At 46.0% G+C, this 23,471-nt stretch overlaps 1 protein-coding gene across 1 annotated transcript in view; it reads left to right on the top strand.

The window, feature by feature from the left end:
• Positions 1-23,471, top strand: part of TMEM135 (transmembrane protein 135) — a 250,577-nt gene that overhangs the window by 61,966 nt on the left and 165,140 nt on the right. Inside the window, exon 4 of the mRNA XM_083170175.1 lies at positions 19,456-19,489. Coding sequence (XP_083026301.1) covers positions 19,456-19,489 — 34 coding nt within the window. The remainder of the gene's footprint in view (positions 1-19,455; positions 19,490-23,471) is intronic.

Raw genomic sequence — 23,471 nt, 5'->3', positions numbered from 1 at the left:
TCATGGGAACGCCCATGAAACGCGGGGCGTACGCATATGGTAATGAGCCCAAACAGCCCTTCACGCCCCTCTCCACCCCCTGCTCGGATGGTTCTGTACAATCGTTTTCTGCACGGACCTCACTCCGTGTTCGGACGTGCGAAGTGTTCACACATGGGCAGATACACCTCTGCACATGCAAAATACCAAACATCAGCTGTCCGAAGGCACACGGAGCCGTCCGACTCAATCAGAATAAGGGCCATAATACAGTGCATGGAAAAATTGTGACAATTTTCCCAACAACCCCCTTGGTGTCATTTAACGATGTTGTGATGACTAGTGACAAACGTCTGCGCTTTTCATCGCTCGTCTAATAACACTTGGGATGGTGCAATGCTTACTATGTCTCAGCGCAGCCTGCGGACATCCTGAAGCGTACGCAGTGTGCTGTCAATGAGATCTTGATGTATTTTAACCGCAAATCTCCCAGATGCAAACCTTTAGCCGAATAGAGCTCATGGTAGCGATCAGTTCGCTCTCCGGTGAGTTTTTTTTGTAATACTGTAGTCAATGTAACACCGTACTTCCCCACAAGACGGACACCTACTATTTACAGGAAGGGGAGCCATATTCTCCTGAGTTTCGTCATAGAGAGCTGTGGTATAGAAGATTTGCACTAGACAGACCGTCATTAGGCCGATAGGGTCAAAAGACATTCAAAAGGAAAAGACCACATGGTTAAATGCAAAAGTTTTTGTGTGCCGTGTTGTGTTTGAGAACAATCAGTGGAAACGTGTAGCCTCGCAGGCAAGCTTTGCTTGCCACTGGCCACTTTTTCCAATACTAGCCGACGTGCATAGAAAATCGAACAAAAGTTGGAAAAATATAGAAAAAAAAACCCAATTCTAAAAACTTGAGAACTGCGTAATATGTATGCACTATATAAGAAACTGTTAATAAATAAATAAATAATAAAATAATTGCAAACGTCGTCATATTAGGCACTGCAGGCTGATCTTGCAGATTTTGTCCAAACTCTTACTACCTGGAGCATCTCTTACAACTAGCCGCTGCTTTAGTTGTAGTGTTGGTGGCTAACCAGCAGGCATTGCTAGCCTATACATCAGTGATGGGCAACACAATTCACATTACAGTCTATAACAGACGCAAGACAACAGGTAAGAAGGTGCTGGAAGATTGCGTGTGGCAATGTAAGGGGGTTGAGCACTATGAAGCCCCTTGTAGTCTCGCTGCGCTGTCCACAGATTATATTCTGCCTCTATGGGGGGTCATGTACCACCACGAGGGACAATAACTCCTGTCAGTCGGGACCCCAACAGCGGCCGATATATTTAACCATCGGCTAATATTGTCAGAACACACTGAACGCTATCGGCCACCAATACCATTCAGTGATGTCATCGGGACCCACGGAACATACGGGTCACTTCACTATATTGCCAAATTGACCTGCATATTCGGTAGATCTCAATCCTCATTAACAACGCAGGCGTGCTCATTGTTAACGATAACGAGTGTCCACACTAGACAATATTGGTGCCTGGGAGCAGGAGAAAATTCGATGGTGAGTGATTACGAATGGATTTCCCCCTGTGTGAACATATTCACAGCCGTGCTTAAGGGTGGGGGTGGGGGGGGGGTGGTGGCATTGCAGCGTTTACCTGATCGCTTGACTTTGAAGAATCACAGCCCAGCGATCAGGTCTGAGTGACCCCTTAAGCCAAGTTGCTGTGTGGAATTGATGGGAGGCGTAGTTGGCCAGCACCACCTGGTATCCAGACGGCAGTGTATATCCAATACACGTTTGCTATATTACTGGAGCTTAATGTTAGTTGTCAGAGAGTCTAACCTATCCCCGCTGTCTACAAGGACGCCCAGCTGTGCGCGGTATACGTGTTGTGAGACATAACATTGCAATACAAACAATCCCAGCGGTGAATTGCGGCCTGATTATCCACGTCTGGCTATGAAAGCTAATCTGCCCTAACTGCTAGAAGGTGAACTATTGCACCAGTGTCTCCCAGCTGGAAACCAACTGTCAGGAGGAAATTGCTGGGTGGGAAAGATTAACTAAGATTTAAACATCAGCTCTGGGGCTTTGTTATTTCACAGTGACAACTACAGATTCCTATCTCCCATCACTGCGATTTTCAGTTCCTCTTTTTTTTTTGTACTGTATGAAGACGAATCCGTTGATTATTATTGCACATGTACAGAGCGCGGTACAATGTGCACGCTGCGCTTGTGTTAGTTTAGCTGATCGTCATTGTGTGTTACAGTAGAAGTACCCTTCTGTTTTTCTGTGCTGGTTTAGTGCTTTAAAAGTTGGGAGGGGCGACAGGCTGCACTGACCTGTTTGAGTATATGCAGCCTAGCGAACAGGTCTGAATCAGAGCCGTAGTTCTCGATGTACTAAAGTGAACTAGCCTGTTCCCTCAGACTGCAATATCTTTAGAGTCTTCACATTGTCATGGGAAAACCATGGCAACCACAGTCACATGGCACACAATGTAATGAGCAGAGAGGCTTGGGCATTCTCCTCTGCTCTCTATTTTTTTTTTTTCACTGTGAGTCCCCTTACCTCCCTCTTCCATCACATAATGCGCTGATAGCTGTCGGCCTATGTTTGGCAGCCCCATAACTCATCTCTCCAAAATAATTTTGAAAAGAAGATTATGATTTGTAGGAGAAAAATCACTAGCCGAGCATCCTTAAAATGTATGGAACTTGCTTAGAAAAACATTTTTACAGCTTTATTGAAATATGGAGATATATGGTCCATTTGCACTTTTTCTTAAACATGATTCATCTTGGCTACTTTGCAGCGCCCTTAGGAGTAGTTAGGGTGGAGCTCAGGAACACATGTTTGGTAATGAGAGTAATCGTTACCATATGGCAAGTGCCCTCTCCCCTTCTCTGTGCGGCTCGCGACATAGAGGACACCTGTTAGTATGCGGCAACTATTACAACTGATTTGCTCCAAAAATGGAGCACTGCAACACTTTGTACTGAGCATTGTAGTACATAGTGTATATCAATAGGATATTGGAATCCACACTTGAACACTTTTGAGAGCGCTTTTCAGTTAGACTGTTAAAGCAATACCTAAGAGCGCGGTGTTACAGTGGACTGTACTGTTGCGTCTGAGGGTTGTTGCATTGTTCCTCATACCCATTTAAGATCGTATCAGGACACTGGTGCATTCCGGCATTAGTGGCGTGAAAGTTTTGCAGGCGGGAGCAGAGCTGTGGCGCACCATCGGGGAGGGGGATGAAAGCTGTCTTCAAGCACTGCTTCCAGGGTGATTGAGACCTGGGTCGCTTGTGACCAGGGTTGAATTGCGGGTTGCTCAACCCGGAAATGTGGCTGTTGCGCCTTTACACCACAGATCAATCTGGGTTAACCCGGCAATAACCTGGGTTGATTTGGGGATCTAAAAGGGGTATCAGTAAGATCTGGTTGTCGACGAAAAGACACTGATATTCATGCATTGTGTTTTACTCACATGTGGTTCCATATTAAGCAGGGTTGCCTACTTTTGAAAAATCATTTCAGGGAGAAAAGTAACAGCCAGGGGGTGGGCCTTGCGACGCCGGGGGTGGGCCTTGTGATACCAGGGGGCGGGCCTTGTGATGCTTCAAACATGCACATCATATCATGGAATTTCCAGCAATAAGGAACAGAAAGTCAGGTCATTGGATAGTGCTGATACGATTACTTACTACGCAAGCTGCAGTCATAGAAAATCCTTCTTTCCCTGAAACAGCCATTACAGAGTAACTGATGGCCTCTATACAAAGTTCTATTGATGTAACCTTGGATTATATTTATGAAGCATATAGCAACATTGCAAACTGCAGGTAACTGCTACTCCCTATTGTATATGTCATTTATTTATTAATAAATCCCAAACCCCAATTTCGACTGCAGTAAGTGATTTGCACCTGCAAGGTCTCTGCAAGCAGGCAGAAGCCAGGTTCCTGCAATCCATCAGGTCTGTGGGGGTTCAAATCATTTATATCTGACAGGTTGTATCTCCCCTACACCAAAACTTACATTATCAAGCATGAAGTAATACTCAGATGGGGAGGAGGAGGGAGGAAGGTAGACTACTACAAGAGAGGAGGATGAGAGTGAGGAGAGAGGTGAGGGGAAGCATGGGCTGTCTACATGGAACGTAGCATAGAGGAGAGCCAGTGAGGAGAGCCTATGAATACTACTTACACGCAGTTCACTTCTCTCCACAGTCTGGCAGCGTCTTCACTCCCGGCTGATGACCCCTTTCTAGCGCCGCAGTCTGGCAGCGTCTTCACTCCCGGCTGATGACCCATTTCTAGCGCCGCAGTCTGGCAGCGTCTTCACTCTCGGCTGATGACCCCTTTCTAGCGCCGCAGTCTGGCAGCGTCTTCACTATGCTGCCGATGTGCGTCCTCTGCGCTTCTGCGATGTGTACTGCGCATGCGCGATGACGGCACATCGTCATTGCACATGCGCAGTACACATCATGGACACCTGCGCGATGACGCCGCGCCGTCATCGCACATGCGCAATACACACCGCGGAAGCGAAGAGGCAGCTCCGGAAGAAAGGGGGCCCTCTTCCAGGTGTCCGTGAGATGCCCCAAGATTCCGGGGAGTCTCACGGACATTCCGGGAGAGTCGGCAACCCTGATATTAAGTGGCCATAAAATACCTTGGGCCAAATGTAATTTGTGATTTTCTGGCCATTTGTCAGAGAATATGAAGGATAAATCACAAACTTTCTTTCATTCATGGTTCGTGGTTGGCTGTGCACTATATCTGTACTAATTGGACCTGATGAAAAGACCGCACCTGTCTTGAAACTTCGTCTGATGTTTTACTTCTATGCACTAATATCAACTGAACTATTTCAAGTCCGTGGAGTGCCGCCTGTTAATCTCATCGCCCTTCGGGGTTACCGGTGGGTGGTTTGGATATATATATATATTCCCAGGGTAGCCTAGCACAGCCTCCTATAGTGTTGCTGGTTGGGTGCTCGAACTGTTCAAACGATAAACAGTCCCAACGTATGCGCCGCACTCCAAAGATACGTCTCTTAAGTCAAATAAACGAAGTATTTATTTAGCAACGTTTCAATGTCTATGTGACATCGTCATCAGGCTTCAACAACAAGAAATGTGTTACACATACCTTTATAAGAAGACCACAGTGAACATTCAGAGCGTGTGTACTGGAGACCCACCCCTCCGCGCCGACCAGTGACGTCAGCAGCGTCAGGTGGGTCACACAGCAAAGGTGCACCCATCACCAAGGCAACAGACAATAACAATATGGCCGCAGCCGTGTCTTGTCAACATCGTCATGGGAACATTCTGAAAAATAGAAAGATACACATAAGAGAAAACATGCGAAAGCGAATGGTTACATCATACAGAACATATGTCGTGTGCCAGACGCAAGAGCGTCAGAGTGGCCTACAGCAAAACATATGCCGAGCACCAGACGCAAGAGCGTCAGAGTGGCCTGCAGCAGGAGCACGACAACATTATTACATATATCCCACGTACTCACATGAGGACCGAAATACCTGTGTGCTCATTCAATCAATGTGATTGGCTTGTGATTGGCTCTGTGATTGTGCATGTGTGAGAGTAAGAGATGTAGATTTGCTCGCTGCCAACAGATGGCAGTGTTTCGGAGACACAGTCAGACACTAGACATGTATATAGATGAGATTTTATATATATGTGTGTGTGTGTGTGTGTATATATATATATATATATATATATATATATATATATATATATATATATATATATATATATATATATATATATAGTATATTTGTGTGGTATATGTTTCATGTACATTAGCAGCTGTTGTGTTTGTTTTCTGTCTGTAAGGTAATTCTGTAGCTGTTCCTTTGCTCAGGGTATGTACATTGTGTGCCAAATACCTGCGTATCTTTGTGGTATAATGACCCCGTGATTTATCCCATTATGTCCTGTTTATTTAATCTTTGTGCAGCAGGATATGTCATTATGGCTCTATAATTACTGCACTTTCTCATTACTCTAGTTTGAGCTTCAGAGTAGCTTTGTAGCTTCAGCAAAATAAGTTTTATTTATATATATATATATATATATACTAGGTGATTCATCGCGCCCTACGGGCGCTCTTCACACCGTCGTAAGGGGCTGCGCCCCCTTAATTTGTGAACGTTTGTATATGAGAAATATGGTTAGAATTGTATGAAAGATGCCCTGTATTGCAACTTAGGTGTCCGCGAATCGCGGGAGGGGGGGTCGCGGAGGGTGCCGCGAATTGCAGGAGGGGGGGTCGCGGGGGGTGCCGCGAATTGCAGGAGGGGGGGTTGTGGGGGGTGGATGCTGCGAATCGCGGGAGGGGAGGGATTGCAGAGAATCGCGGGAGGGGGGTCGCGGGGTGGGTTGCCGCAAATCGCGGGAGGGGGGTTACGGGGGCGGGGGTTGCGGCGAATCATGGTAGGGGGGGTCGCGGGGGGTGTGCCGTGAATCACGGGAGGGGGGGTGCCGAGAATCGCGGGGGGGGTGTGTGTGTGCCGTGAATCGTGGGAGTGGGGGTTGCGGGGGGGGGGGGGGTGGGGGGGGGTGACGCGAATCGCCACAAGAAAAAATCAACACAGAAAGGTCAACACATGTAAATGTTGACATAAGTGTGGCACTTCATTGGTGTCCATGTCGACACATGAGAATGAATATGAAAACATTAAAAAAATGAAAAAAAAAACTTCAAAAACTCATGTCAACCTTTTTCATTGTCGACCATAGCCATGTCAGTGTTTTCCATGTGCAATTTAATTCTGGAGCTGCCGCGAATCGCGGGAGGGGGGGTCGCGCGGGTGGGTGCCGCGAATCGCGGGAGGGGGGGTTACGGGGCGGGGGTTGCGGCGAATCATGGGAGGGGGGGTCGCGGGGGTGTGCCGTGAATCACGGGAGGGGGAGTTGTGGGGGGGGGGGTGTGACGCAAATCGCCACAAGAAAAAATCAACACAGAAAGGTAAACACATGTAAATGTTGACATAAGTGTGGCACTTCATTGGTGTCCATGTCGACACATGAGAATGAATATGAAAATATTCAAAAAATGAAAAAAAAAACTTCAAAAACTCATGTCAACCTTTTTCATTGTCGACCAGTGTCAGTGTTTTCCATGTGCAATTTAATTCTGGAGCTGCCGCGAATCACGGGGGGTGCCGCGAATTGCGCGGGGGGGGGGGGGGGGGTCGCGGGGTTGGGTGCCGCGAATCGCGGGAGGGCGGGGTTCACAGGGGTTCCGGTGGGGGGTTGCCGCGAATTGCGGGAGGTGGGGGGTCACGGGGGGTGTCGCGAATCGCGGGAGGGGGGGTTGCGGGGGGGTGTGACGCGAATCGCCACAAGAAAAAATCAACACAGAAAGGTCAACACATGTAAATGTTGACATAAGTGTGCCACTTCATTGGTGTCCATGTTGACACATGACAATGAATATGAAAACATTCAAAAAATGAAATAAATCTTCAAAAACTCATGTCAACCTTTTTCATTGTCGACCATAGCCGTGCCAGTGTTTTGCATGTGCCATTTAATCCTGGGGCTGCCGCGAATCGCGGGGGGTGCCGCGATTTGCGGGAGGGGGGGGGGTTGCGGGGGGTGGGTACCGCGAATCGCGGGAGAGCGGGGTTCATGGGGGTTCCGGTGGGGGGTTGCCGCGAATTGCGGGAGGGGGGGGGGGTCGCCGCGAATCGCCGGAGGGGGGGTTGCGGGGGGTGTGACGCGAATCGCCACAAGAAAAGAATCAACACAGAAAGGTCAACACATGTAAATGTTGACATAAGTGTGGCACTTCATTGGTGTCCATGTCGACACATGAGAATGAATATGAAAATATTCAAAAAATGACAAAAAAACTTCAAAAACTCATGTCAACCTTTTTCATTGTCGACCAAAGCCATGTCAGTTTTTTCCATGTGCAATTTAATTCTGGAGCTGCCGCGAATCACGGGGGGTGCCGCGAATTGCGGGAGGGGGGGTCGCGGGGGTGGGTGCCGCGAATCGCGGGAGGGCGGTGTTCACAGGGGTTCCGGTGGGGGGTTGCCGCGAATTGCGGGAGGTGGGGGGTCACGGGGGGTGCCGCGAATCGCGGGAGGGGGGGTTGCGGGGGGGTGTGACGCGAATCGCCACAAGAAAAAATCAACACAGAAAGGTCAACACATGTAAATGTTGACATAAGTGTGCCACTTCATTGGTGTCCATGTCGACACATGACAATGAATATGAAAAAATTAAAAATAAATCTTCAAAAACTCATGTCAACCTTTTTCATTGTCGACGATAGCCATGTCAGTGTTTTGCATGTGCCATTTAATCCTGGGGCTGCTGCGAATTGCGGGGGGGGGGGGGGGGTGCCGCGAATCGCGGGAGGGGGGGTCGCAGGGGGGGTGCCGCCAATCGTGCAAGGGGGGGTCGCGGGGGGGTTCTTTTTGCCGCGAATCGCGGGAGGGAGGGCGCGGGGGGGGTGTTTTTCCCGCGAATCGGGGGGGGGGGGGGGTCGGTCACGGGGGAGGGTTTGCCGCGATTCGCGGGAGGGGGGGTCGCGGGGTGGTGGTTATGCCGCGAATTGCGGGAGGGGTCGTGGGGGGGTTCTTTTTGCAGTGAATCGCGGGAGGTTCTCTGTCACATACCTCCCAACATGACCCTCTCCAGGAGGGACACAATGCTCTGTTTCTAGACTTCCTTAATGTATGATTGCCATCACCTGTTTTAAACAGGTTAATTTCTCAGAAGGGTGTTCAGCACAGATGAAGGCAATCACACATTAAGAGGAAAGTCCAGGAACAGAGCGTTATAGACACAGACACCCACTTTGAGTGACAGATGTAGCCAAATATATAGGAGATATTTCTATATATATGTTACTGAACGATGAAATCTATTAAAAAAATATATATATTCTGTTCGTAGAGCTGTGGACAGTGGCAGCGCCTGTTGTACCCCGCATTATACCCCACTATAGCAAGCTGGGGCAGCAGACGTGCCATATAGAGCTCATTGTGGTTAGGAACCAGTAGGGCTTGTTTGATCTTTGCTGACATTTTGGGGGAGATTGGAATGTTATTATTGCAGATATATTAATGTTTGCTAACACAGACTGCAAGCTTGTACAGCGAGTGAATAGTTTGTTTGTTACCTATAGCAACCAAGGAGACATTTGGCTTTGATCAAATTCTCAAACTCGGTCCTCAGGACCCCACACAGTGCATGTTTTAGAGGTTTCCTCACAAAATTGTAAGTGAAGTAATTGGCTACACCTGTGGCTCTTTTAAAATGTGTCAGTGAGTAATGAGTGCACCTGCCGGGTGACCTGGAAACCGTGAACTGTGTGGGGTTCTGAAAACCGAGTTTGAGAACCACTGGTCTAGGGGAAGCAGGTCTAATAGTTGTTACTGCACTTCCCCTACGTTAAGTCCGCTGTTACAACACACACACGGGCAGATGTACTTAGCCTTGGTGAAAGATAAAGTAGAGAGAGATAAATTACCAACTAAGAAGCTCCAAAGACCGGCTATACAACGAACAACGGCCAGTCATCCTGATGGTCTTGCCAAATTCCTTTCTTTTCAGACTGGACCATGCAGGATTGGACGTACACAATGTAATGAATGACTGAACAATATCTCGTTCCGTCCTTCACTGAACGGTCGGGTGTGCGATATAGTCTTATTGACTGTGCAGCATGGCCGACCAGGTGAGGTTACATGCGAATCGTGGGAGTGCGCAGTTGTACGTACACCCTAGACGAAGTAAACCATATTGTCAGTACGAAACTGAAAATCCATCCTATTGACGCTCTAGTGTGTACACTGCCTGTCATTAAAAAAAAAAAAAAACACAATCTGCAACATGGCAGTTAGGAGCGATTGGATTGGTTGTTTATCTCGCTGCACTTCATCTCTCTCCAAGACTTAGTACATCTGCCTGTTAATTTTATATTTGACTGCCAAAGAGGGGTCCCAAGAAAATGTCAAGCCAAGTAAATAACTGAATAATTCAAAAGAGCGGGAATTATTTAAATGTTGCGTTCACGCAGAGCCATGTTTGTCAGTGCTGCAGAAAGACACAGGCTCTGCACTTTTCTCATCATGCAGAGCGGTCGATGTCCTTTATTGTCCGCACGGTAATGAAGGAGTTAACCGAACAGTTTAGAGAGGGGAAAAATAAAAGCCTTTGAAAATTCTGCATTGAATGGAGAAACCTTTCCTGGAAAAAGCATAAGGTTATGTTTGGTTGACTGACATAAATTGAATACTCTAAGGAGAGTCTCCTCTGATAAGGATTTCCTGGGGTGTGGACATGGCTAAAAACAACAGCGGCACTGTGCAAACAGGGGACAAGGGAAGTTTTACCTCAGAGAATGCCATTAAAGGTCCCTTTTTTTTTGTGTGTGTCTGTGGCGTTTGATAAAGCAATTGTGAGCTATTGTGGAAAGCGAGCGACCGGGGGGCAAATATATATTACAGAGAGCAGGAGTTCTCTCAGATCTAAGCTGTAGCCTACACCACCAGTCTGCGGAATGCCCGCAATAATCCTACTGTTTATATCAAGTTCGCTACCGGGGGGCAAACATTTATTCTATTTATTACCAGTTACTTTTATTGCTTCAGCATATTCCACTGCACTTTACGGTACTTGTTTCCTAGCACGGCCACAATCGCATCCATCGTGCACCTTAAAGTTAAGGTACACGATGGACCCGATTTCCTTTGAAATCAGGTCCATTTTGCCGTCAAAGGGAAAATTGCGGGCATCGCATCGGTCGGGACCATTAACATTGGCCCCGACGCGACCGACGCGATGCCCCCGATTTTGCCATAGGCTTCAATGTTAAAATATTTTTTAACATTGAAATCGGGAGCATCGCGTCGGTCTTGTGCCATTATAATGGCACAAGATGAGATGGACTTGATTAAGTCCATCTGACATAGTAAAAAATGTGAAATGGGCCAATATGACCCATTTCTCATTATATATGGCCCCGTCGTCACCCCATAATTGACGTGAACCCGAAGCGTGGCGAGCGCAGCGAGCCAGCGAGGGGCGGCGGTGCGCGTCCTCCGACCTTTTCATTCCCGTACTATCCACGTCGGCGTGGAGTTGAGAATATATAGTGTGGCGAGCCACCGAGCCCGAAGCGTGGCGAGCGGACGCGTATACCTGTGAAGTTATACGCGTCCCCTCGCGGGGCTTGCTACGCTCGCCACGCTTTGGGCTCGGTGGCTCGCTGCGATCGAAACGATCAAATGGCCAAAGCCTGAGCATGCGCATCTCTCAACCATCGATGGCTAACCATCTTTGGTTTTCTATCAATGGTTTAAATGATCGACTATCAATGAAACAGCCTTGTACCGCTATCACCATGCAAGTTCATGCTTAATATACCAATGAAAATTGCTATTTGTATGGTATACTTTTTCCAAAAACAAAATGAAATAAAAAAATTGTGTTGGATAAGTTTTTAAATAGATGTTCTTGTTCTAAAAAATTTAAATCTTCGAGCATTTTTTGGAGAAAATATTGTTATCCCTACAAGGATGTCATTGATCTAATGGTGTAATATTGATATAAGAACATTATTTTCTGCGGATCTGAAAGTATTATTCTAAGAAGATTCCCACACGGCCATGTTTTCGGACAACAATTAGCTGGCAGGAGCGAGGCGCTCGGTGAGTGCGGTGATTCTAATCCTGCTGTTACATGATGGAGAACAAAGAGCCGGACAGGAAGCGTTTGTTTTGTCATGCGGTGTCACACGTGAAGAACAGCAGACATCATGGGATTTACCCAGTGACAATGTTTTCACAAGCGCTTCGGTTTCAGCAGGCCCAAGACAAAACAACCTTCTCCCGATTTCAGGCATTATTTGTGTCCTGCAGTAATCTGAACGCCCTGGCCGGCTGAATAGGCCCCACTTCTTCATGGCCAATGACGCCTGTTAACAATTAGCTTTATTTTTCTTCCTGGAGTATACATGCTTATGTGCGCAAACATATGTAGCGGAGTCCGCATTAATCCTACTGTACACAAGGAGTAATTGATAAAACCAAATGACTGGCTTTATAGAACTCTGCCGTAATGTAAACAGAGGAAACAGTATGTAAACTTTAAATTACAGAAAGGGAAATGCCTTATCTAGATGACATGGTGTGTTGTGTAAGCTGGTAAATCCGCACTAATGCACATGTCAGAACGAGTGTGGCATGGCGCTCCGAGAGTCGGGTTTCCGATAGTTATTAGTCCAGCATCGGAATCCAGCGGTGCGGACCGACGGGGAGCTCCGTTAGAACGGGCTGCGCCCCCTTCCAACTGCTGACGCAGCCCCTGCAAGCATGAGAGGGACGCCATCTGTACATTACTTAGGATAATGGTCCTATAGACACACCCATATATATGTATGTTTGTATATATATAACAGTTGTATTTATTTGTATGCCACACTTGCTTGTCCTCAAATTCTAAATCTATTCCTATTCCCCGTCCCCTACATAGTTTCCCTGATTATTACCCCTCTCTTCTACCTAATTAGCACCCTTCTGCACAGTTCACACAAAATTTACATGTGTTCTTCCCACAATCCCCTGATAATCTGACTAGTGTTGCTGTGAATGGAGCACAGAGTGCACTTAGCCTAATGTATTGAAACTCCTACCGTCCTGTGTATTGTGTACTTGTAAGTCAGGCCCCTCTTACAGCTTTAGGATGATGGCCCTGCATCCAGTCCCTGCTTCTTGGTCTGTAGTCTTATCCGCAACCTAATGCAGATTTACAGTGTGGGCAGGGCCGGTGCAAGGCATCTAGGCGCCCTAGGCAAACCTACAGGATACCGCCCCCCCCCCCCCCCTCCCCATAGCAAAAAGTATTATATGCTGTACTGTTGGAGACTGCTGACTTACACCAGTCCTCACCAGCAGCTAGAGTGATTTATATATAAATTGTGTCCAGCAGTATAGAGGGGCAGCGGATTGCTGCTGAGTAGCTGGGGGTTGAGGTGGGGGGTCGCAGGGCCGGTGCTATGTTGTCCTCCACATGCCACTCAGACCATACTACAGACCTCCACATGCCAGTTAAACCACAACACAGGGCTCAATATGCTACTTGGACCTTGTCATGTCTACTGCACATGCCTCCACAATTTTTACCTTCCCACAACCAATACTCCCGTCCAACAACAAATACCACATTCCACAAATAATAGAACAGGGAGCCTCCCATAGTCTTACAACAAATAGAACACAAACCCATCCTTCATCCCACCACAAATACAACATGGAACCTCACTTCACCCACAACAAAAACTGGAACTGGTGCCCTTTAAGTAGTATTATGTACAGGATCAAAGTAATGGCAAATATATATATATATATATATATATATATATATATATATATTAATAGTAAATTCTGCTTACTTGCCATGCTTCAGTTTATTTAATCATTAATCTTGCTTCTGAATGTAGCCACTGGCTGTGGATGGTGGGAGGGGAGGCTTGGGCACACATAAGGGGATAGCAAGTGTATGAATGGGGAAAGTAGCAAAGGTGGGGGCGGGAGGGGGGACAGAGGTATAGAATAAGGGGGGGGGGCAGAGGTACAGATGGCATAGAGAGAAGTTGGGGGGAGGTATCATGATACACATATAGAGGCTCAGTTTCAGAACAAAGAAATTCAGAACATACAAAAGATGTGCAGACTATCTAGGAGAGTGAGTAGAGGTATGGCAAATTGGACTGCATAGAAGGGGGATAGGTAAAAGCAGAGGCATAGCTGGGGAAGTTCGTTCTGAACACTCTAGCACAGGAAGCAGGGGGAGGAGCAGAACGGAGTATCTGTAGAAGGACCTTGGGAGTGGACGGGCCAACATGTACAACAGGAGTGAATGCAGAGAGAGAGAGGAACCTGCTGAGCTGCTGGGACTGGAGATTTAGGTGATTCTCCTGTGACTCCAGAGTGGGGAAGGGACACATCCTGCCAGAAAGGACAGCAGAGACCACTAAAGATATCAGGTTACGATCATCAGCTGCAGTACTCCCACTCACTACACCTACCACCTGCCTCTGCAGTCAATCCATTCCCTATTAGCCTTTCTGGCTCATTGCAAAACATCTAACCTCACCTCAAGTAACACTGTCCGCCTCTGAGGGGAGAAAACAGCCCGGGATCTCTCCTGCACTGCTTTAGGTTGTCGCTGCCTGTCAGCTGTTTTACAGGCACACCAAGCAGCAGGGAGAGCACCTGCCCATTGCAGGCTCTGCTCAGCGTGCGTTAATCACTGGCCACCATCCGCCTAAGATTAACGCGGATTGCTGCTGTGTCCTGGGCAGGGGGTGGGGAGGGGGGGGTCATCCGATTCACTCACCGTCACCAAATTGTTTAATAAGTGCTTGATAGTGCACGGCCCTTCCTCCTGCTCTCCTCTGCGGGAACTTTCTTCCTGCTGCTTCTTCCTCCTGCGGCTCACTACCGCCCTCCAGTGGCCGGCGCCCTAGGCAAATGCCTAAACCTGCCTAGTGGTGGCGCCGGCCCTGAGTGTGGGAAGTTGCTATGTCCAGCTTCAGTTCAGTCTGGTTTCTCTATAGGTGTGTATATGAGTGTTGACGCAGTCAGTGTTGCATACTCTGTGTGATGTTGTAGTGGCTCCTGGAATATTATAATATTATGTGTATGGAGTAATTAGACGCTTGTAGATCTGACGTGTGAAGAGAGGGGAGGAAAAACACACACGCTGAATGAGGTCCCTTCATGATCATGAGCCCTGTGATCTGGACTTGGCTGGCAGTGGTGACCTTCTGGCTTCTTGTGTGGTCCGCCACCCCAATGCTTGCTGGTGTCACTGTAACACATCTGTGTGTCCTCACTCAGTGGCAGGTTGTAGCTTCTCACCTTGACCTCCTATGAATGGGGGCTGACGTGTAATAAGAAGCTCTGTGTTCAGCTTGATGCTTTTTTGTGCAATTTTTTTAAAGTATTTATTTTCTAAAAGCCCGTATATTAATACGGTCTTGCTGCCAATTTTGAAGCACAGCGGAATACGCTATATAAGTAAATGTTAATAAATAAGATATTATTCTCTCTCCTCTGGAGACATTGAGCTGCAAAACCGATCAAGTCCCATCCCCTCCCACATCCAATTATTGACGCCCATTTGTCAACAAGTTTTAGCTATTTAAAACTCTGCAAACGGTGCACCAGCCAATCACCTCCCAACTGTCATGTGTTTGAAAAAGGACAGGATCTGATTTGGCCGAAGCACCATTTATAATACGAGGGTGGATCAATAAGTACCTGTGTTCGAAGACAGGTGGCATTGCTGAGGAAAGTTGGTATTACTGTCGTGTACTAACATCTATCAAACAAGGCCATACCAAATTTTAGATTGATTCATGGGTGTTTTTTTTTTCCACCGCAACAATGCACCCTCATCCGGCTCCCTCATCTGGAATTGTTGCGGCCAAATTGCATGAATTGCGCTATGAATTGTTGCCGGATTCACCAAACTGGCCCGACTTAGCTCCCTGTGACTTCTTTCTGTTCCCTAACCTGAAAACGTGGCTCGCGGGGAAAACAAAACAGTTCATAGCGCAATTCGAGCAATTTGGCTGCAACAGTTCCGGATGAGGGAGCTGGTGCATTGTCGTCGAGGGAAGAAATAACGAACCTATGAATCAATCTGAAATTTGGTATGGCGTTGTTGGAAAGATGGTAGTACAGGATCGTATACCAACTTTCCTCAACTTGTCTCAAACACAGGTACTTATTGATCCATCCTCGTACACAATGAGTTTTAAATAGCTAAATCCATACAGTTAAATTACCGGACCACTGTGCAAAACTCTAAACGCACAGGAAAGTGTTTGTCATAGAGGACGTGTTCCAGCACGGTACATATAGACCCCATTTCTAATAATCTGTTATAAAAACAAGTTTTTGGATGTTGCACAATTTTTTATTTTTTTTTGTCATATGGAATCACTTAGTATTTTGGTTTTGATGGGTCTCTTAAGCCGATCAGCGCCCATCCAAACATGTATGATTAATACCGTAATTCCTTCCACATTTATTAGCTGGCTAATGTGCGTTTGACGGGTCGGACATACATTTGTGCTGTGTTGTGTATTTCAGCCGTACATTGTCTCCCCCCCCCCCCCCCCCCGAGCGTCCGCCGTGTCACAAGGTAAAAATAAAGGGAACGATTTTTCACATCTACCTTTTTCCTTTGTGCTGGCCTCTGACTTGCAGCTGTATCCTCCCGGACGGCCAACTCTCTGCCGAAATATCTGTGGGGAACAAACAGTAATGGGAAATAAATGAAGCGCCTGATTTTTTTTCTTAACCCTTTTCAGTCGCACCGAACAATGCTCATTGATAAAGTCCGTGTTTACCTTCCCTGGTCTGGCGATTGTTACCCTTCAGGCTCCGGAAGCCTGTCTTGATTTTCAGGCTAGAACCCTGTTTACTTTGACCTATTGAATGTACGTTTACAAACCTAGCATTATATGGCGAGGGGGAGGCCGTTGTCGCAAAGAATTTGCTTAAATGCTCTGGGGGGCCTGTGGGCGCGAAAGGTGGAATCACAGGAGATGGAATGAACACGGCAGTCTGGGTAATCTGTGCTGGAATGATTTTAGAATATCTTTTTGGATGAGCCTTGCGCCGTGTGCTGGCCGGCGAGTGAGCCTAAAGCACTGGCCATTCTCTGCAGATGTTGGAGCACTTAACAGCCCCCCCCCCGCCCCACCCCCATTGCGCCGTGTTTACTGAATTGGGTTCTAAATGATGGATTGTGTTCCATTTTGATTATTAAGTGTTTTGTTGAAAAATGTGGACACTCTTAGGAACCCATATTTAAACATTGCAGACTGTCCCGAAATATTAGCGTTCGTCATGAACTGTGCTACGGTTCTGCTAATGAGAGAAGCAAAGTATAATCGGATAAAGATAATATACACAAGTGCTTTTAAGTTCTTAACCCTAGGGCACCGGCCTAACATATGGGTCATTGTGGCATTTACCATGAGTTCTCCACGGTCCTCCATTTGTGTTCCATCAGCAAATTAATCCTTAATCACATTTTATAAATCGCCTTGAGTCCTGTTGGAGAAATTGCGCTATATAAATTAAACCTACTTACTATATTATTCATTTTTACAAGTTCCCCATTTGTTGCTTTAACAGTAATATACTGTACAGATGGGGGGATTTAGCCTTCTAAAGAGGATAAGTGGAGGTGTTGTCCATGGCAACCTTTATCTAGCTATCCTGTTATCTGGCACCTTCTAGAAAAGAACAGCTAGAATGTGATTGGTTATGAGCACATTCTATAAACTGGCAGCTGGAATCTGATTGGTCACATTTTATAAACTGCTTACAAGGAGCGGGAGGGTGGTTATCTACGCATCAAGTACATTGTGTGGATCTAGCGGCTGCACTTATCGGGAGACCAGTCGGATGGTGTTGGTTAATATGAGCAAACAATTGGATAGTGCTGCGCTATCCAATTGTTTGCACATTTTATGAACTGACAGCTGGAATCTGATTGGCTACTAGCACATTCTATAAACTGACAGCTGGAATCTGATTGGATGATAGCACATTCCATAAACTGTCAGCTGGAATCTGACCTTGGACCAGTTGCTTTAAGAGACAAAAAAGGACTTTTTCAGACATTTCATATTCTTTGCCTGGTAGCGGAAATCCCTTACGGCGGTGTTTGTAGAGACAAGGAGAGTAGTAGTGGTGCCATTTATCATGTTGTCTGTTCTGGTACACCTGCTTTGAATAGGAAGATCTACTCTTTACATTTCTGTGTCTGTCGTGGCTGTATAACACGCATGAGTATGAGATGTCGCATGCGCCAACACTGACTAGGATGAAAGTGAGTGACCTGACCCTCTAGCAGCGGTGGGTAATGAGTGGCCCTTCGGCCGCTGTTGGGAGTGTCAGGAATAACGCTGGTGCGCCCAGGCGGTTTCAAGGAGTATCTGTGATTCAAGCTCCGGCCTCCATCAGCCGATTCTGTAACAGAGTTGTGGAAGAGTTAGACTTAAGGCCCACATACACTAGTGAGATTTGGTCCGATTTGACCTGATTCCGATGGATCGACACGATAAATCGGACCAAATGTTTGACATCCCGTCCGACCCGATGCAAGGTCCCGTGTGCATCAGATCAGAGTCGGAGGTGGCTGCACATAAGATAAAGCTTATGTGCAGCATGGAGCCAGGCGGATGGACACAGAGAGGCGGGCAGGGGTCGCCACAGGCTGTGAGGGGATACAGAGAGGCGGACGGGGCAAATTGAAAAAAATCAAAAAACATACAAATGAATGGGCAGCCACTGATTGGCTGAGAATTCTCTCAGCCAATCAGCAGCTGCCCAAATGTCAGGCTGCTGATTGGCTGAGAGAATTCTCAGCCAATCAGTGGCTGCCCATTCATTTGTATGGGTTTTTTTTTTTTTTGCAGATCGGCTCCCAGCTTTCCGCGAACCCCCGGCCCAGCTCCCTCTGCCTGCAGCTCCCCGGGATTTGCATGTGATAAATCAGATCTGGACAAGTCAGCCCAATGTATGGGGTTCCTTCACTCACATTTGCACAGACTGGGAAAACCATACCATGGGGAGAGAATTGCGTATGGATTTGCAGCAGTTGGCGTCCATTTGCAATTCTCTCACAGACATGCAATCGGCGGGTTCTCACTCTGCCTGGGCAGCAGCTCAACACTCGCAGTCATCTGATTCAAGTCTGAATCAGGCCCTTAGATGCTGTGAGTTCTGATATCGACGAGGTCGGAAGTTCGACACAAGCATTAGGTCGACAGTGGGGGTTGGGACCATTTGGTCTACAGCATTATGATCAACATCATTAGGTCGACATGGGAAAAGGTCGACATGGTTCTAGGTCGAAAGGTCATTAGTTTGACAGGTCATTAGTTCGACATTGTCTAGGTCGACAGTCAAAAGGTCGGCATGGGGTTTTTCGCTGTTTTTTTATCTGAATGTCAACACAGTCGACATGGACACAGTTTAAAGTGCACCGCATCGCTCGCTATGTGTCGGGCACACTATTGTGTTCTCCCACCACGCCCTAGTGGATAGTAGGGCATGAAATACCAGCTGTTGGCACATGTCGGCTCAAAAAACAGAGAGAAAACCCCATGTCGACCTTTTGACTGTCGACCTAGATAATATCGAACTAATGACCTGTCAAACGAACGACCTGTCGAAGACAGTGACACCCCAGGCAGGGAAGAGGAACTGCATGGGTTTTCAAAGATGGCGGGTGCAAGAATGAACACCATGTATGTATGTGAGATTTTAATGCTGTCCCTTCCCAGTGTATGCTGTGGTCATTGTCATCGATGCCTCTATATAAAGGTTTTCATTTCTGCTTTTGTTTTTTAGGAGGGGACTTCTGACGATTTATATGGCCAATCAGGTAAGAAATAATTACACATTGTTTTTTTTGGGGGGGGGGGGGGGGGGGACGACATGTTATTTATTACAATGAGCAGGTTTGGGTCCTGAGATAATGGGCCTTATTCTAGTTCACTCTTTCTGACAAATTCCTTCTTAGATGGACAAAACCACGTGCACTGCAGGTGGGGCAGATGTAACTTGTGCAGAGAGAGTTAGATTTGGGCGGGGTTTTACTTCAAAGCGAGATCTATATTGCAGTGTAAAAATAAAGCAGCCAGTATTTACCCTGCACAGAAACAAAATAACTCACCCAAATCTAACTCTCTCTGCACATTTTACATCTGCCCCCCCTGCAGTGCACATGGTTTTGTCCATCTAAGAAGGATTTTGTCAGAAGGAGTGAACTAGAATAAGGCCCTGTGTTCTGAATACTTTGTGAGTGCCACAGTGCTGTGGATGTTTGGTATGTGCATACAGTATGTTGCCGTAGATGGAAGTGACTAATCTGGCGGTTGCGTTCCGTTCTCAGAACACGGAGGGGTAAATGTATGAAGCTTGGAGAAGTGGTATCTATCTGCATAAACAACGTTATGTGCAAGGTGATCATGCACCAGCCAATCCGCTCCAATATGTAAATTGACAGTTATAGGTGCTGATTGGCTGGAACATTATCACCTTGCACATAAGGTTTTTTTATGGGGATAGATACCACAGGGGAAATGTAATAGGTTGAGAGAATCAGAAAGTGAGAGATTTGGTAAGAAATCGCCAGGGTTTTTTTTTTTTTTTAAAGCGGCAATCCTTTACACAGCAAGACCAGTTTGAATTTTCAGTGAAAATGATTGCCGCTTTAAAAAAACAAACCTGGAGATTTCTTACCAAATCTCTCACTTTCTGAATCTCTCCTCCTTTTAAATTTCACCCCACTTTTCCAAGTTTCATACATTTACCCCACAGTGCCAAAGCCAGCGGTGAGGTCCGAATGTTAGTAAGAAACACAGGTCATATGTACTGGCACTTCTGTATGTTTTTGGTGGATGAATACACAGCACAGATCTTTTACATTATTTCCTGAATCAGGAACGAGACCTTTAGGGTGAAATTCATTAAGCATCGGAAATTTTGTGGCGGTTTCACATCCACCTAATTTAATGTTCCAATACCCACTGCAAAACATTTGCTTTACCCCAAAATAATCCATCCCCATTTCCGATCAATATAATTATCAAAGCCGCCATATTTACCAGGTGGTTTGTGTCTTTCAAAATGTAAATGTAAAATTGTAATGTGTATTGAACTGTGGCGCTCTTTATTGGAACTAATACTGTTTGTCTCCCTGTACTGTTTCTTTGTACGGCGCTGCAAAACACTTGTGGCGCCTTATAAATAAAATTATAATAATAATAACTGTCGCAAATCCGCATATAAAATCTCTTAAAAATATAAAAAGTTATTGTTTTTCAGTGTGCATAAAGCATGTTTGTGACCGGATCGGGGGTTGGTAACAGAAGGTGGATTCAATTTTGAAGCTCAAAATAATCTTTAGTAAATACTGATTTTGATAGTTATCCTGTTTTCCGTGTGTGTGTGTGTGTGTGTGTGTGTGTATACTCTGGGCGGTATTCAATGAGGCTGATTTGCCATGTTTTTATGGCGATTTTGTTCTGTAAGGCGAATTTTTGACTAAAACGGTGAATGTTTTTTTCGCCATGATTCACAGAGTAGCAATCGCTATCTTTTTATGGTGAAGTGGAAGGTGAACTTTTAAAATAAAGTGTTATTTTTTTTACATTTGGTGTAAAAAAATCAGGAATTTTATTCTGAGGAGGGGCATGCTATTTTTATTCATGTGCTGTAAGCACATGAATATATATTTAATTTAAAAAAAATATATATATATATATATATTTTTTTTTTTTACACAGACCAGCCAGCAAGGGGCCGAGAGCCGAGCCGCTCATTAGATATTCATATATTCACTGCACCCGATCATTACATATGCATGATCGGGTGTAGTGAATATACCCGGTCCCCTGCTGGCACCCCTGGGGGGCAGCCTGTGCTGCCTGGCACCCGGGGAGCCCACCTCCCCCCCCCACAAACGTTCTGGGGCAGGCAGGGAGACTTCCATCTCCCTGCCTGCCACCGTCCTCAGGCTCCCGGTCAGGGGCAGCGAGCCCCTGACTCGTTGAATACTGGAGCCGGCGAGGCTCTGGAACGCGGTGACCAGTGGCGAATGTGCAGCGAATCCTAAACAGGATTCGCTGCACATCGCCAAAATGCTCATTGAATACTGCCCTCTTTTTCCAAGACTCTGAGAATTGCGCCACCTAGTAATTATTGCACTTAAGGTATTGGAACAGGGCATTGAGATTTACTAAACATATTTAAAGTTTTGAGGTTTAGCTAGGTGGCTCTGACTCAAAGATGTACGGAAATGGCACCCAAGCTGCAATTTATTATTATTATTATTATTGTTGTTTACTTAAATGGCGCCACAAGCGTTCCGCAGCGCCTGACAATACATAGATGAGCAAAAATACAAGAAACCAGTGATTGATAGTACAAATACAGTACAAATTAGGATAAGTCCATGGTAAATAAAAAACAGACACTGACGCTATTTTAACAGTCGCAAAGATATACAATATTCTTAGAGAAGCACATAAGGAGGGAGGGCCCTGCTTGTGAGAGCTTACAATCTAAATGTATTGCTAAAACATGCAAATGTCAAGTATGCAATCCTTTTACCATTTTCGCTTCCATCTTTTTGTTGTGTCAACTTTTTTCACATGTCGACGATGTGCCGACTGTGACCATTGCGGAAAGTGCGAAATGCGACGTACATGTACTGTACTCCATAGTGTACATTGCATCTGTCGCGTACATGTGTAATAACTGGTTCTCCAGTTCTGCAGCGTATTTGTAATTACAGACATAAGTAACCAACATAATACAGCATCACGTAGGCCCTGTGTTCAGTGAGTCATCCTCATCACTCATCATCTGTACTCCCTGTAAGACAAAACCTGTTTCCCTTGTAGGATTCTCAAAGGAGATTTGCACCTTTCTTCCATTTTTGCTGTGATTGCAAACAAAAGAACCCTCACAAGTTTGTAGATACTTTCTTTCTCCTCCAAAGCTGCAGCATTTTCTGTGGTTGCTATGGGAAACAGTCACCTTTGTCATCATACGTCCGAATGTTTTGGTATGACCAGCCGGACCTGTTGTTTATTGACATTACTTAGCAATTTAAAAGTTGTCCATCACAGGGATGACAAATAACCGGGGTCTAATTGCTCCTATCCGTTGTAGAATCTTGCAAAATGAGTTGTAGCTCAAGGCAGCACAAAACATTCAGACATTATTATAACAAACACAGCGATGCAATAATCAGACTCACGTTTTCCGTGCAACTTTTAAAACCTCCAGCACTCGGGACAATTTCATTTTATGGGATAGTTCTTTTATACAGATGTTATACATAGATGTTATACATGGATTATTCTTATTTCCAAATTAAAGACAAAAATCAAACACAGAGTAACAGGCTGTTTGCAGTCCTAATGAATGATGATTTTTTTTTTTAAATCAACATTTATCACAGTAATAGAACTTCTGTTATCTGCTGCAATATATCTCAGCAGTATTGCTAGGTCTTCTGAGGGTTATACCCCTTTTACACCAAGGAATAACCCCGGTTGGACCCAGGTCAGCGTTGGTGTAAAAAGGGCCAACCCAGGTCCAGTAACACTGGTCTCCTACCCAGGTCCTGACCAGGGTTGAACACTGGTTGGACCTGGGCTGTGGGTCGTGGGCGGTGTAAATGGTCCTAACCCAGGTTGGGACATCCGGGTAGTGCTGCCAGAAGTGCTGGACGCCTTTCCACAGTGCGCTGCAGTGGCAAAAGACAGCAGTCAGGAAGGATATGGGCAGTGCACACAGAAATCATAATTGGATGCAGTATAATTTATATTATTTTTTTGGGGGGGGGGAGGGGG

Source organism: Crinia signifera, chromosome 2, assembly GCF_055691185.1.
Source record: "Crinia signifera chromosome 2, ASM5569118v1, whole genome shotgun sequence".
NCBI classification, from domain to species: Eukaryota; Metazoa; Chordata; class Amphibia; order Anura; family Myobatrachidae; genus Crinia; species Crinia signifera.
The sequence above is the reverse complement of the archived record's forward strand: the minus strand, read 5'-3'. Positions and strand labels throughout refer to the sequence as shown.